The sequence below is a fragment of the Fukomys damarensis genome, unplaced genomic scaffold, assembly GCF_012274545.1.
Source record: "Fukomys damarensis isolate Sample0158 unplaced genomic scaffold, DMR_v1.0_HiC HiC_scaffold_14, whole genome shotgun sequence".
In the NCBI taxonomy this organism is placed as follows: Eukaryota; Metazoa; Chordata; class Mammalia; order Rodentia; family Bathyergidae; genus Fukomys; species Fukomys damarensis.
The window spans coordinates 32441502-32457328 of NW_022900926.1; the positions used below are offsets into that span (position 1 = coordinate 32441502).

The 15827-nt window shown below is 42.4% G+C and overlaps 1 protein-coding gene across 1 annotated transcript in view; it reads right to left on the bottom strand.

Moving 5' to 3' along the window:
* The window catches only part of Mthfd1l (methylenetetrahydrofolate dehydrogenase (NADP+ dependent) 1 like), a 186607-nt gene that overhangs the window by 143699 nt on the left and 27081 nt on the right, over nucleotides 1-15827 (bottom strand). Inside the window, exons 7-10 of the mRNA XM_033763312.1 lie at nucleotides 15000-15111; nucleotides 5827-5918; nucleotides 4318-4415; nucleotides 2051-2224 (exon numbers count right to left, since the gene is read on the bottom strand). Of these exons, the coding sequence (XP_033619203.1) occupies nucleotides 2051-2224; nucleotides 4318-4415; nucleotides 5827-5918; nucleotides 15000-15111 (476 nt within the window). The remainder of the gene's footprint in view (nucleotides 1-2050; nucleotides 2225-4317; nucleotides 4416-5826; nucleotides 5919-14999; nucleotides 15112-15827) is intronic.

The window sequence follows — 15827 nt, forward strand, 5'->3', positions numbered from 1 at the left end:
TGTATAAGACACTTTTAAAGATCTCACTGTCCAAGAGTTCATTCATTGCAAACAAAGCTGCATCAAGCATACTTCTACAAAGTGATCCTGACTAGACAAGTGATCCAGAGCCTGAGACTCAGGAGCCAGGTATGGCCATGTCCTTCCTACTGGGTAGCTGGCTCCTTTTTCAGAGACAAAGGCCAGAAGAGAGCACCTGCAGGTAGGGCTAGTTATGGGGCCCCTGGAAGCTCAGTTACAGGTACATTTGGGTTAGGGTTCTAGGTTGGGACCCCCAGTGCACTTTGGTTTGGAAGTCTGAAGAGGACTTAAGCTAGAGGCACCTGGGGCCCTCCAAGAAATTATTTGGAAAAAGAAAAGATTATGTCTGTATTGCGCATGTACTGATTTTTTTGGGTCATTTTTCCTTAAACAATACAGTGTAACAACTATATGCATAGTATTCACACTGAGTTAGGTATTAAGTTACCTAGGGATGATTAAAGTGTATGGAAGGATACGTGTAGTTTGTATACACACACTATGCCATTGTATACAGCTGAGCATCAGCAGACTTTGGTGTCAGCGGGGGTCCTGGAAGCAATCCCTGACAGAGACAGGGGCCACTGAACTGATTTACCCTTAGGGATTTTTGCTAAGGAGGCAACTGGACAAATGCAAAGACATGCATGCCCAAGGTCACTGATCTTAGAGCCGTGTATAGGGGCCCAAAATTGGAATTAGAATGACATCCCTATTATATTTTCAAGTTGTTGTTGTGCCTCAGTCCCCTTGAAGAATCACAGATGTGCTGTTGGCTCAGCTAAAAGTCACAGCAGTGCTGTGCAGTAGCCCAGAGGTGTGGAGATGTGAGAATGCGACTCTGCCCATCCCAAGCATCATTACTGCCCTGTGTGCTCAACATCTCAGATGTGAGCACTGCAATGTCGGCGATGCAGTTACGAACACAGTAAGGGTAGCACAACTGTCCCACGGAGCAAGGCACACAGTCCTCTGTGCTTAGAGACAAGGCAGGCGGAGCAGCCTGTGTGGTACCATCCCGCTTTAAGTCTCCCAGGCTCACAATGGTCCCTAACCTGAGCGGTTATTTTTTTCTGGGTGACGAAATTTGGAATGTTTTACTTTGTTTATTTTTTGTATTTCTGGAATATTTCTACGATGAGATGGCATTATTTTTATAACCAGAAAAAAAAAATCACCGAAACTGATAATTATGTGAAAACAAAGTTAACTATGAGTCAAGTCCAGTTACAAGAAATGTCTCTGCCTAACAAATGGGTTTCTGTGCCTCAAGCCTTGGCCCATATATCACAGGCAACAGTCAGTGCAACATTTCAAGACAACAAAAGAATTTATATGGTTTCTTGATGTTCCCTCGGGTCACACTGAATAAATAGTTCAAATCCCTTGTTTTCTATCATCTTTTTAGCTAGTGAAAAGATTTTTTTTTTAAAAGAGGGGAGGAAAAAGCAAACATTCCTTTTCATAAAAACTATGTATTTGCTTTTCGTAAGATGATCAACACAAATGAAAAAAGCTCTTCATTTGTTTCGAAATGGAAGAAAGGAGAAATGTTTTTATAATATAAATATAAAAGATAAATATTGAGGGTATTAATAAGAAAATGCAAACTTCAAAATTATCTTATACATTCTTTGTAAAAATACTAAGTAGAACACCAAAACAAGCAACAACAAAAACCTCTGCTCAATTCAAAGTATGGCACTTTTAATTCTTATTTTAATTTTTGTCATTTAAAAGCCCAAAGGGAAGCAAGAGAGATCACAACAAAATATGAGAAGTAGAAAATGAAGAAGTGCATTAGCAACCTGTTACACTCAGTGTTTCATGGGGAGACTAATTTGCTCTGTACTGGAAAAAATAAAAAAGTCACTTCATGCCAAATGAAGGAATGCCAAGCAAAATGGACAAAGTGACGTCAAAGCGGAGAACAGGGTGTATTTGAGGGTTTGACAACAGAGATAAATGTGAAAGGCAGTTTTACAAACATGTCTCCTTAGAAGAGGAGGTTTTTTGAACACTGTCTTACCCAGCCACTAGGACGTATTTTCCATCTGTTTGATCCTTTAATCTTTCCAGCAGGGACAAATGTACTTTGGCTTTGCTTTTACCATAGATTTCAATTTCATCTGTAAGCAATCCTATCTCCTTGGCAAGGATGTCCACAGCTTTTGGAGTCTGTGCTCTCGAAATCTCTATATCACTGGGAAGGAAGAAACACAAAAGATGCAAAGTCTCCTCAGCTTAGGTGGTCGCTGCTGGTGTGAAGAACAGCTGTACACGATGCCAGTGACTAAGTGGATTCAACTGCTTTGTGGTCCTGTCTCTTTCTGGGGTGGCATTAAGCACAATTGCTAACAATTAACATGCAAGAGAAAGTGATACATGTTTTTAGGAGACGTGATTCCAAAAAACTCACCAAGATACTAGAGTTGTGTCCAGGCACAAGGTCATCACCATAAAATGACCATGACTAAGGTAGGGGAGGCACAATTATGCCCTGCAGCAAGGCTAAAGCAGAGCTTTAAGCACAAGAGAACTGGCATCCAAGTACTGTTCTTAGGGGGCACACGAGAGAGGACAGCCGTTCCCTGACTCACCTGGAGCACCTGCTGGTGGCACAGCGGACACCCTCCCCGTCCTTGGCAAGCAGCCCCTCTGCTCTTTTTTTGTTGCCATTGTTACTGATTTACTCAGCTCAATTATAACCCCATGTTCACCTCCATGAAATGGGTGCGTGTGTGGGTGTGGGGGGGTACACGTGCGCGCGCCTGATCTTGAAGAAGACATAACATCTCCATCTCAACAGTCCAAAAGGGCACCGGAGAAGCTAGAAAGAGGGAGACACCCCTCAGGCTTTGTGTGGGCTGAGACTGGGGCTCCCCACCGTGGGGGTCCTAGCTGGATCCCTTCTCCAGGCTTCCTGGCACAGTGTCCTCCACTCAGTTTCCTTTACTTGCTAGAATCCTACTGCATTTTGCTGTCCTAGTTATACATTTTATTCAAGAACCAAATCTCGGGAATCTCTAAGCTTTTCTGTTTGCTAGGTAAGGAATCACAGTGACATCATTTTGATTTTCTGACTGATTCATGACCTATTCAGCCTGCCTTTCTCTCCCTAGTGGCTCTAGAAATCAAATTTGGTTAAATGATTAAAACACCCCTCCCTGAGTAGAATTTTAAAAGTCTTTGGTACACAAGTAGTTGCAATCTATCTTAATTTTATTTAACTCTAAGTACAATTTATTAATTTACTAATAAAAACTAAGGTCCAATTACATAAATACTTTCAAAAAATTAAATAGTTTATGAAACAAATGGTACAAATATAGGGATGATATTACAAAGAATAACATTCTCCATTGGAATTTATGTATTAATGAGCACACAGCAGATGAAGACTAAGATGTTTAGTCTACTGCAGAGGAGAAGAGAGCCAGGAGAACTGCACCAGTCTGGTGGGCACAATGGAACCAGAGTGGAAAGCTGACTGCCCAGGGGAACACAGGTCAACTCTAAAAAGCACCTGCTCATCAAGAGATGATTAGTCAATTCCTAGCGGGTTTATCTACTTGGATCTCAATTACCTGAGGATGTTCTGGCATTATGCACACCTGGTAAGGTGCCTGGGTCAACTCTCTGTGGTGGGGCAGACAGAGAGGACTCATCGGGAGGCTGAGCAGTGCATGTCTCTGGCTCAGATATCTCAGCTACCTAAATGTTCTAAATCATATGCTGAGATTATGACTTGTAGTGTAGTTCTAAATCTATACAAAGAGTACATAGCTTACAGCTCATTAAATGCCACTGTGAAGAAACTGTCCATCTGGATTATCAGTGTCCTGTCAGAGTTCTGAAGAAAGCTGGGCACAGCTCCCAGGTGAGGTAACATTTGCTTTAGCTGATCATTCAGCTGCTCGTCCCTTCAGACCGAGCCGATCTGGGTGCTGGGCATTTCAAGCCTGAACACATATTCTAAATACTGTATTCCCTTATTTTGTCAGGGCTAAAACCATTGTTTTCTCGACCACCAAGAAGAAAACAGGACATGTCATTGAAATAAAATGAAAAGGAATAATATGAATTCTTAGAATTGACAGAGTATCAAAATATGTTCATTGTGACTTAATTTTGAAGGATTTACGATAAGAGAGAACACCGGCAATACAGCGATCAGAGAAAACTCATTTCCTTCCAAAACCAAAATACCTTGAGTCCTGCCCTCACCCAGGGACTGACGGGAGATCTGGGATGCTCCAGGGAGCAGATGCAGGTAGAGTAGAGCAACGGGGTTACCTTGGCACGGGGGACAGGGGCTGCAGTTTCAGGCAGTGAAGTCTCCACCTCCTGTGCTGCTGTTCTCGGAGCCACCTCCGTCCACTGCTGACCATGTTCTTCAAGAGGAAGCGAGGAAAACAGGTTAAAGAGGGGAAAATGGAAGGGTGGGCACTTAAACTGTGGGATACTGTTAATGGGCATTACAGAACAAAACCCATTATGGGAATGTGATAAACTAACTGAATAATAGCAATAATTTTATTCACATATAGTTAGGATTGTGGGTTTTGCTTGAAAAGAAAAATGTGAGATATAAACACCATTAAAATAAGTTAAGCGGGGGCCGGGGATTTAGCTCAGTGGTGCCTCCACCTGCCTCGCAAGTAAAAGGTCCTGAATTCGATCCCTGCCACCGCAAAAAAAAAAAAAAAAAAAAAAAAAAAAAAAAAAAAAAAAAAAAAAAAAAAAAGAAGAAGAAGAAGAAAAAGAAGGAAAATAAATGAAAAAGCAAATTGAATAAAATTATAAAATTTGGCTTAATCTGAAATGCAAATTATAACCCTTATAGAAACATAAAAACCTTGTGTATCCCCTGGTACGTAAGAAAGAAATGAACTAAAACTTGCTTCTGTTTAACTCTGCTGTGGAATCAAGTGGAGCTTCTGGTTTCTTTATTGCTCATCAGTGTCCCTGCCGGACACCACCACTGTGGCCTACAGCACTGTTAGAACGCTCAGCGGATACAGTGACAAGCAGGGGACCTTGGGCTTTATGTCACATAGATGACGGCGTCTCACTAAGGTGTCTGCCAATTCTTAAAATATCCTGTCTTTAGGAGGTAAACACAATTCTCTTTCCTTTAAATGTGAACTACACTTGCTGACTTGTTTTTGACAAACAAGAAAAAAGGCAGAGGCGGGGTATGATTTCAGAGACTAGAAATAAAACACACTCTGTCGCTCTCTACCTCGAACCACCCATTCTGGGGGAAGTTAGCTGTCACATTGCAAGCAGCGTTATGGTAAGGTCCACATGATAAGGAGGCAGGGCACTCTGCCAATAGCCAATGAGGAATTAAATATCACATGCCAATGGTCAGGTGAGCAGACCGTCCAGTTCCAGCCAAGCCTCTGGGTGACTGCAGCCTTGGCTGACATCTTGACTTTTACCACAAGAGAGATCCTGAGACAGAACCACCCAGCTAACCTGCTTCTGAGTCTCTGACCCACAGAAACTATGAGATACTACATGCTTGTTGCTCTAAGGTGCTATTTGGGGGTTAATGTATTACACAGCAATCAATAATGAAAACACAGATCCTGGTTTGGGCCCCTCTCCCTTATTGGCCAAGTAACCATTGGAGCATTTAACTAGTTTTTATGTCTCCTTCCTTATTTATCAATGGCTTGACACTCGGTATGCAAAGTGCTTAATACTGTACTTGGTAAAGAGGAAACGACTTCAAAATGTTAGTAACAATTAATCAGACCTCCCAGTGCAAAATTCTCAAAGCTGTGCCAAACAAACCTGAATCCGAAGAGCTGCAGCGAGGAGACGCACGTCATCTTCTGCAATGATTCCATTCACATGGACACTGGGAGAACCACAGCCAAGCTGTCCTGCACAGAGTTTGAGAAAAGAGAAAAATAAAAAGACTCTCAGCATACTGCCATTATTATAACCATTTGCTCTTGTAAAAATCTACACACAGAGGAACAGTCTCAGTTTTCAGTGAGGAAGTTAGGAGGCCAGGGGACAGCAGCAGGTGGGTCACCTCCGGCACAGGCTCCGACTAGGCCTGTTTCATAGTTTACATCACAGAAATGTCCACCTAAGTCAGTGGTGGCAAACTATAGCACGTGTGCTGCAGTGGGCATGCAGAGCCCCCTATGTTCGCAGGAGAGCCAAGTCACCCCAGCAGCCGAGCGTTGGATAATAGTTGTTTTTTCTAAACTAAAACCCCACTATTAAGATTTAATTGTAGTCTTGGCACTGTGGGATAAATAAGTGGGTCTGGGGTTGCAATTTGGTCTCTAAAAGGTTCATCATCAATGACGTAAGCAAAGAACTCCAAGGGTCAAAAAATGCGGCATTATTAGAGATATATACAGGAACAGCTCATAACCTTTCACAGGGAACATCTGAAACAGTGCAAGGCAGCAGAGGCTGCACATCGAGCATAGAGCTTAGAGTTAGACCTAGATTAAAATCATGCCTCGACCTCCCACCAGCAATTGTTAATTAGCATGGGCAATATCAGCCTCACAGAATTCTGTGAAATAAAATGTGATGTGGTGTATGAAACATGTGGTATACAGTGTGTACGATTAAACCATTAGAGTAACAATACTGCTTGGAAGAAAGGGACAAATATATGTATTGTATTCCACAATATAACCTGTCAGAATTACGTGGTGTCTAGCTTTGGATTTTTGACACGGTGGGGCGTCATCTCACAGAAGGATCTATAACCTTTCCTGGACAATACACACAGAATAGAAGTGATTTCATCTATGAACATGAGGCGCAACAAGAGAGCAAAACACAGGATGAGCCCAGCCAAAGGGAAGGAAGGCTTTCTTTGATCATTTAAAAAAATGGGATATAATCAATTATTCCCATCAAAACCAAGAAATTACATTTGAGGATATGAGCTTTATGCTATACCTTGGGTGCCAGACTGTGGTGTCCCTACGAGGTGGAGGAACCTATCAGACAGAGGGGCTGGGGAAGTCAGGTCCCTGGGGGAGGGTGGCCTTGAGGGGGACACAGACTCCGCCTCTGCTTTCTGGCTGCCCTGAACAGGTCTCCTCCATGATGCACTCCCCCATGATGTACTGTGCTGCCACAGGCCCAAAGCAACAGAGTCAAGGAACCATGGACTGGAACCACTGAAATCATGAGCCAAAATAAATCCTTCCTTCTTCTAAGTGCTTTCACTCAGGTATTTTTTCAGAGTAACAAAAAGTGAACACATCTGGTTTTTAAAATGGAGAGGCACTGATAATAATCCCACTTTCTCCTCCTCTATTAGCACTTATAAAATTTATGAAAAGCAAACATACATGCAAAATGCTTTTTCCTACATCCTTCCTTAAGGAAAGGCAATGTTTCTAACAATAACTTTTTTGAATTAAGAAAGAATTTTTTCTTCCTCTGGATCACGCTACTCTAAATTATCCATGTTGCTGACAGTCCTTTGCAAGAAAGCACACACAACACTTAAGCGTATGTGTTTTATGATGTCCTAGTGTGAAATGTACAAAGGGTGTTGGAAAATCATATTCCTCCAGGTACTGTTTAAAGATTAGCAACATTTCAGTTTTATAAATCATATCTGGGCAAAAGGCAAGAGTTAGAGGATGAGAGAGATTTGTTTTGTTTTGTTTTAACCACTAGAGATCTGATCTTAAAATCCTGTCCAACTGCTACAGAAAAGAAATATATGTCTAATCTTCTTCTTTATGCTTTTTTTTTTTTTTCCAGCACTACGGATTGGACTCAAAACTCACTGAGCTATACCTGCAGCTCTTTTTATTTTTTAAATTTTGAGACAGTCTCACTAAGTTGTTCAGGCTGGTGTTCAACTCTTGCCTCAGCCTCTCTAGTAACTGGGATTGTAGGTGTCATTCTTCCATTTTTAACTGATGGAGAAATAAGGCAAAGCAACGTTCCAGGAGCTGATGGCAATTTTTAAATATAATCACAAATATCTCTGTGACATAGTTGTAGTAAGCAATCTTCCCATAATTATAGACACTTGTATAACATAGGACTTAAAAAAAGGGAGAATCAGGGCCAGGGATTTAGCTCAGTGGTTCTGCTACCTGCCTCACAAGCACAAGGTCCCAAGTTCGATCTCCGGTACCAAAAAAATTTCAACCCAAAGTGACTGAAAATTAATCTAGAGTAGGACAGGGGTGCTGGGAATGGACCAGAAAACCGTGAGAGATGTGCAGTACACAAGAAAGCATTGAATATGACCTGAATGGTGGGAAACCAGCGCAGAGGAATCTATAACCTGAAATACAGAAGCCTGTGACCAAAACTATAAAAACTGACAGATCCTGGCTAAGCTCAAAGCTCAGCATCAATACATACCAGAAAATGGGGACAAAGCACAGTCCTCAGGATACCAGAGGACGTCCACCAGAAGCCGGGTGTGCTGACTCCGCTCACACAGTGCCGCCTTCTCATTCTAATGCATGGTGGACTAAGCTTTGCTACCCGCAAAGTTAACTTCTGCCCTTTTAAAAACAATAAATATTTAAAAGTATACCAGAGGGTCAGGGATTTGCCTCAGTGGTTCCACCGCCTGCCTGGGAAGTGCAATGTCCCAAGTTCGATCCCCTGTACCAAAAAACAAAACAGAAGTATACCAGAAAACCCACAATCTCTCCAATGTCTGTCTATCTAGATAAAGTTCACCAGATCCTTATAAAAAACAACATTTTTTCTTGAAAAAGTTTTAGTAATGCTTTTATTATAGTTTCTTTTCCTTTTATTACATTAAAATAAAATCCAGCTTAATGCCTTTTTTATGGAAAATTGGAAAATAGTTATCTCAAGATCAGGAATTTTTAAAAATTAATTTTTAATTTTTTTCTCCAGTCTTGAGGATTGAACCCAGGCCTCGTGCATGCTACAAAAGTGCACTACAACCCATCCCCTCTTAAATTTTATTTTAAAGTGGGTGTGGTGGCACACACTTATAATCCCATCTCTCCGGAGGCTGAGGCAGGAAGATCACTGTGAGTTCAAGGCCAGCCTGCTGACCCTGTCTCAACCACCCCCGCCCACTCAAATTTTTATTTTTAGATAGGGTCTTGCTTAGTTACTAGGCTGGTCTCAAACTTGTGGTCTTCCTGCCTCAGTCTCCCAAGTAGCTGGGATTACAGGCAAGTACCACCAAGTGTAGAGAGGAGATTGGTTTTTCTGTTTTTTGTTTTTTGAGACAGTCTCGCTATGTAGTTCAGACTGGCCTTGAACTCACTACGTAGGCCAGGTCGGTCTCAAACTCATAGTGATCTTCCTGCCTTGGCCTCCTGAGTGCTAGGATTACAGGCGTGCGCTACCATGCCCCGCAGGAAAGAAGCTATGTTTATTTATTCCTGTAAACTCTTCCATGCTTTGCAAATTTCCTACCACGAACACTGTACTGATTTTGTGGTAGGAATCAATGCAATTTTTTTTTTTTGGTTTTTTGAGACAGGGTCTCACTATATAGTTGAGACTGACCTGGAACTCACTGTGTAGCCCAGGCTGGTCTCAAACTCACAGCGATCCTCCTGCCTCAGCCTCCCGAGTACTGAGATTACAGGCAGGCGTCACCATGCTCGGCAGTCAATGCAATTTTTAAACATGTTTACTTTTTTTTATTTTTCGAGAAAGGGTCTAAGTTTCGCAAGCTGAATGAACTTGGGATTCTCCTATCTCAGCTTCCAATCTTGAAACTGAATTAAAATGTCCAGACAATATAAAGCAATAACTCGGTAAATTAGGTAACTCAGTGAATCAGGAATAATACATTCTTAGCAAATTTCAAGGTGAAGGGGACTAGAAGAGGAAATGGTTATTTCACATGATTTCACGCCGGCTGTGTGAGGCAGCTCCACCTGGAGGCTGTCCGAGGTGTGGGACTGGAGTGCAAGCAGCAGCAGCAGTCGGGTCCCAGCCCACAGATGGGTCTTCTCACTTCCCACAGCGTGTTCAGATTTAACTCACAGTTCCTCCAGAGACAAGCCAATGAATCACTTTAAAAGCTGGCCTTTCATTTATAAATTTTTTTATGATAATGAAAATTTCTGAAATAAGAAAATGTAGGGCTAATGGATTATATCATGCCGTCCCAGAAGTCAGGAAGCCCCTTCCCTGACACGAGCTGTTTTGAGACCACCCTGGGAAATCTGCCAGAAGAATCAGTGACTTGGGAGGGGCCAAGGCAGATTTCCTCCTCTTCCTGCCTCTGTGCTATCCTGACCAGGCTGAGCTTCCTGCAGTCTGGCTGAAGGCAGCCTTCTTACTGCAAACCCAGGACCCAGCACCCAAATACCTCCACCCGCTAGAAAGGGAAGGTACTCCAAAAGCTGTATGTGAGGATTCAAAATCAGGAAGAACAAGAAGAAATTAGAAATCAGTGCAGATAAAACTATTTTTAAAAACACTGGTGACTGATTTTGCAGTTAATATTGACTCTGCAGGATAAAAGAGCAACATACAAAAGCCAGGTATGGCAATGCATGCCTGTCATTCCAGCACTCAGGAGGCTAAGACAGGAGGATCCTCGCGAGTTTAAGGCAACCTGGAATACACAGTGAGACCTTGTCTCAAAAGCACTAAAAACAAAAAACCCACCAAAAAAAAAACCATGCAACAAATGAACAGTGTAAATCACTTAGTATAACTTTGTGAAAGTGCTCTCAAGAGCTACCCTCCTAGTTTGAATAATTTGAGCCCCACCATCAAACAAGCATTAACATCACCCTTGGGAATGCATCATAACAACATTATCAACTTACAAAAGCAGGCTTTTGGAACCACTGAAACCAAATCACAAAGGAATTAATACACAGCTGCATAAAAGTAGAAAACGAGAGCTGGGTATATAGCTCAGTGGCAGAGCGCTTGCCTAGCAGGTTTTAGGTTTGATTTAACCTCAGCAATGGGGATGCATATATTGCACACACACACACACACACACACAGACACACACAGACACACACACATCTATGATCCAATTAAAACAACTGGAATTCCCAGGGGGAAAAAAAAAGGAAAAGCAATAATAAAAAACATCCAGAATTTCTAGGGAATAAAGAAAAGCTAATAAAAATGCAATGGGTTTTAGAATAACTAAAATTTAAGGCCAGGGATCTAGCTCAGTGGTTCTGCCACCTGCCTCGTAAGCACAAGGACCCAAGTTCAATCCCTGGTACCAAAAAACAAAACAAAAAAAGAAGCATAAAATTTAAAAATCATAAGCAAAACTCACAAGCAAATGAATACATTTGTTTGTATTCAAACCACATCAGCATGATCAGTCCGAGTTTTCTAACGCTGCCGTCTTACATGCTTGGCGTTCACTGGGCCTCTTCCTTCCTTGGGTGGGATTCGAGTACACACGTATGTTCTGCTGTGTGCTGGAGACACAGCAACAATGAAGCCAGGCCAGGGAGTGGTGAGCAGACTTGGCAGCCTCTACTGAGAGGCACTGCACCTGGGGCATCATCTCAGCACTCTTCCCAAAAGCCTCTCTTTTGTTTCATTCATGACAAAATTGGGGATCAGAGAGCTTAAGTGGTTTTCTCAAAGTCACACAGCCTGGAGGTGAAATACAATTAGGAGTTTAAAAAAAAAAAAAGGCTGCTTGCTTTGAGTTAGGAAAGCCTAACTCCAAAATCCATGCCCTTTCCACTGCACTGTCTCCCTTCAGAGGCACCAGAGGGGACGACCAAGGCCCCCAGCATCGATCCTGTAGTTCTGCATTCCTTACTATGAGCCCTGGATGTAGCCCAAGGTTCATCTTCTCACCCCACAGTAAACAGAGCAAAGCCAGCTTTAAAGGGTGCTGTAGGCTACTTGGAAACATGGCTCGCTATTGTGACACTGTTTCTGGGGCCTGAAGCACAAGAGCAACTTCTTTGTCCCATTCAGCACATCAGGCCCGATATCAGAGCACAAAAGAGTCCGAGGGCAAATGCTGCTCTTTAGCGAGCAAGTTACCACAAGGGAAAAGTGTTGTCACTCTTCAGCTAGAAGACAGCACTGATGTTTCCCTGCTTCCAAATCTACACACTGAACTCATGCGACAGCGGAGCAAGCAGCCCAGCAGGTCCAGTGTAACTGTTTTCCGAGCATGATTTCTGGGACGTGAGCCACCAGGAAAATCTCCTCAAGGGTAAGGTATTGAATAGCACGCCTCTGCGGAGTGAGCTCACCATCGATCATCATGTCCGGCCTCCTTTCACGGGGAGAGAGCCTGCACCATTACAGCGAGAATGAAAATGTCATTACACAACGCTGCCTTCACCCAGCCACAAATGTATTAAACATTCTTCTTCTGGTCTTAAATTTAAACAAAAGCACTTCTCTTTTTAATAACATTTCAAATAATCTGCTCATTTGTTTATAATGGCAAGATTATGAAGAAAGGAGAGGAACAAAATCTTTCTGTAACTTAACTCAGAGGGTAAATTTTCATAGTAATCAAAGCTGCTAAAATAAAAACTTTGATTATTTAGAAATGTAATGCTATTATGAGCAGTGCTTGGAAAACAATGCTTGAAGTACAAAATGGTCTTGCTTAGGGTTACTTCTGCTGCTGTTACTAGCACACAGTATACTTCTTTTATTTAAAATAATTTTACAAAGATAATAAAATGTATTAGCCTTATAACTAGAGAATACTGACATCCCCCTGTTTTAAAATCTACAACTTTGGCCACATGTGGTGCTGCACACCTGTAATCCCAGCACTTGGGAGGCTGAGGCAGGGGGACTGAAATGAGTTCAAGGTCAGCCCGACTTCAAAGCCAGGTGAACTACATAGTAAGACCCTGTCTCAAAATAATAAACCAAACCAAATCAAATCAAACCTACAACTTTGCTGGGCGTGGTGCACACTTATAATCCTACCACTTGGGAGGCTGAGGCAGGAAGGTCACCATGAGTTCAAGGGCAGCGTAGGATACTTAGTGAAAACTTGTCTCAAAGAACAAAACACCAAAAAATAAAAAAAAATAAAATAAAATCTACATCTTCAAATTAGCCATAGTGGAACGAGCAGATCCACAGGTAAGGTGTAACTTTCCCGAGCACAGTTCCTGGGAAATCACCTCCCTGTATCAGGGAGTACCTCTCAACATGCAGCCCCCAGACACCGCAACCAGCACGATTCTGGCGGAGTCAAATATTTGCTGACCTGGTATTCACTGACTGCTCGGACGTGTCAGGCACGTTTGGGGACTGAGCATTCAAACACAAACAAGAAAACGACTGCAACAGGACCAGAATTTAAAATAGACTAACTAGAATTCATGCACTTAAGAGAATCATTAAATGAACATGCAATGCTTTGTCTTTTATGCCTCTCCCAAGAGCACCGTGACACTGAAACCTCATGTTTTCAGGAATACCTTTTTCAAAGATAAGGTAAAAAAAATAAGGAAACATTATCAGAAGATAGCTTTACTAAAATAAAGTGTCATTTTCACATCACAACAAAGCTTAGAGAACTTTAAGAGAACACTGTTTTCCTGTCTCTGGACAGGACTGTCTCAAAACTGTTTTAAATATAAATCCTTACTTAAACCAAACAAGGGGCCGGGGATTTAGCTCAGTGGTGCCACCACCTGCCTTGAAAGCAAAAGGACCTGAGTTCAATCCCCAGTACCAAAAAACAAAAACAACAAACAAGTAAATATTATGGCAAAGAAACATCATTTAAAAGAAACAAAATTCCCAAACTGACTTTCCTAATCTCAATAGGATGCTGAACACAGGAAGCAATCTGCCCCATCCACCATTTATAGTTTAGACCTTTTTTTTCCTCAGGAGAAAAAAATGTAAGTTATATGCAGAATATCACACAGTTTAAAGAAGTTATGTGGCACTCTTGTTAAAAAGCCATGCAAAAATAAATAAACAAAAATAAAAATAAAAAGAGCCACGAAGCCCACAGTGACACCAGACTGCACCTCTGCTTCATCCATCTGCACACTGTCAAAGCACGCCTGACAAGTGGGCCCCTCTAACCGAGCCACACTCCTTAGTTCTGGGGGTTCACCAGGGAACTGATCTGTTCCTGGGCTTCCTAGGGTGTGGGTCAATGCCAGCCCTCGGGTGTGGCTTACCCTGCTCCGGCCTTGCCTCAAAGGATTCAAGGCCTCACAGTCCACCTTGGCACTGGGAGAGGTGAAAGAACAAGCTGCTTTCTCCGCATGGTGCGCCTTCTCCTAGCTTGGAGACCAAAGGCTGCCCCACCCTTATCCCAGCTCAGTCCTCTCCACACTGAAGTTTGAAGGTCAAAGCCAAAGATATCAGGAAAGAGGGCTCCTTGGCCCTCCTGTGGTGCTGACTCTAGCACCCTCAGTGACAGAGATGGCTGTGGTGGGCCTGGCATGGTCCATGACATCCCTGGATCCCTTGGTGAGATGCGATCCCACAGCAGCAATCCTAAAACCAGTTCTGTTTCTACTGCTGCTTTTCATGGTGTCTGGAGGTGACCTATGTATGAGCTTGGAGGAAGTACCTCAAGGGTCACTGTGAGGGGAAGTGTGGGAGACACAAGGCTGGACTTCATTCCCACCTCTCCCAGCAACTCTGCTCTACGCAGAGATTCGGCTAAAATTTCTCTGAACGAAAGGATTCTACCAAATTTTTTTAAAGACTGTGAAAACCACTATTTCTAGTGTACCGTACACAAATACAAACTGTCTCCTTTAGGTCACAACTGCCTCAACTGTCAGGTGCTAGAGGCCAGCAGAAGGATGCTTCGACACCTCAGGGGAGGCAGCTTCCCCACTGACATCTTAGCTTCCCTCTGCCAAGGTAAACCCAGCAGTCTAAGTCTCCTATCCTACATGCTCACATTAACATCCACCATCTCAGAACACACTCTGCTCTGAATGACCAAGGTTACCGTTCCCCTAACAATCTTACCTACCTTAGTCACTGCCCCTCACCCATGTTAAGAAATTTACCTGACAGGAAGTCATGGAAGCAGTTGAGAACAGTAGTTCCTGGCTGGATCCATGTAAGGGGAATCTCTTCTGGCTTAGGTGAGCCTAAGATCACAACATCAGCTTCATGAAGCTAAAAGGAAAAAGAAAAAAACCACATACATTTTAATTTGCACACTTGATCTTAGCCAAAAGGCCGAGAAGCAATTACATTTTAATTTGCAGCAAAAGATATAACCAATTACTGATGTCAGATAACATCAGTGTAACTGACAGTCAATATCACTGATCCAGTTTTGTTCCAAACTGAAGACACAGATGGAATCACTTGTCTCCTTTCAAGCATGTGTAAATACAAACAATATGACCAAGACATCCTAAAAAATAATGAAACCTTAAAAATGTCCTCAGGATACATGAAGTGTGATCAAAACACACCATATTTACATAGTAAAAGATACACTGCCATTAACTCCCCTCATAATACTTCCCCTTGCTTCAAACACACTTATTGCATCTTCCTACCACTTTCTGAAGCATGAGTGTCTTTTGTTACTGCTGTTTTGGTTGCTTCAAAATCCTAAACTGATCAAAACGTTTACCTTTCATGGTCAATTCGACTTTAGAGAAGAGCCAGAAGTCACACAGTGCCAGATCAGAGGAATAAGATAGAGAGGACACACTGTGATGTTTTTAGAATGCCTTTCCATTGGATGGCACTCAGATGCAAGCAATATTCACTACAGTCCTGGTCATGCAAGACACTCATGAAAGAAGACTTTCAGAACTGCTCCAGAAAGTGGCAAGAGCAATGGGATAAGCATGTTAAAGCACAGGGGAGTGTTTTTT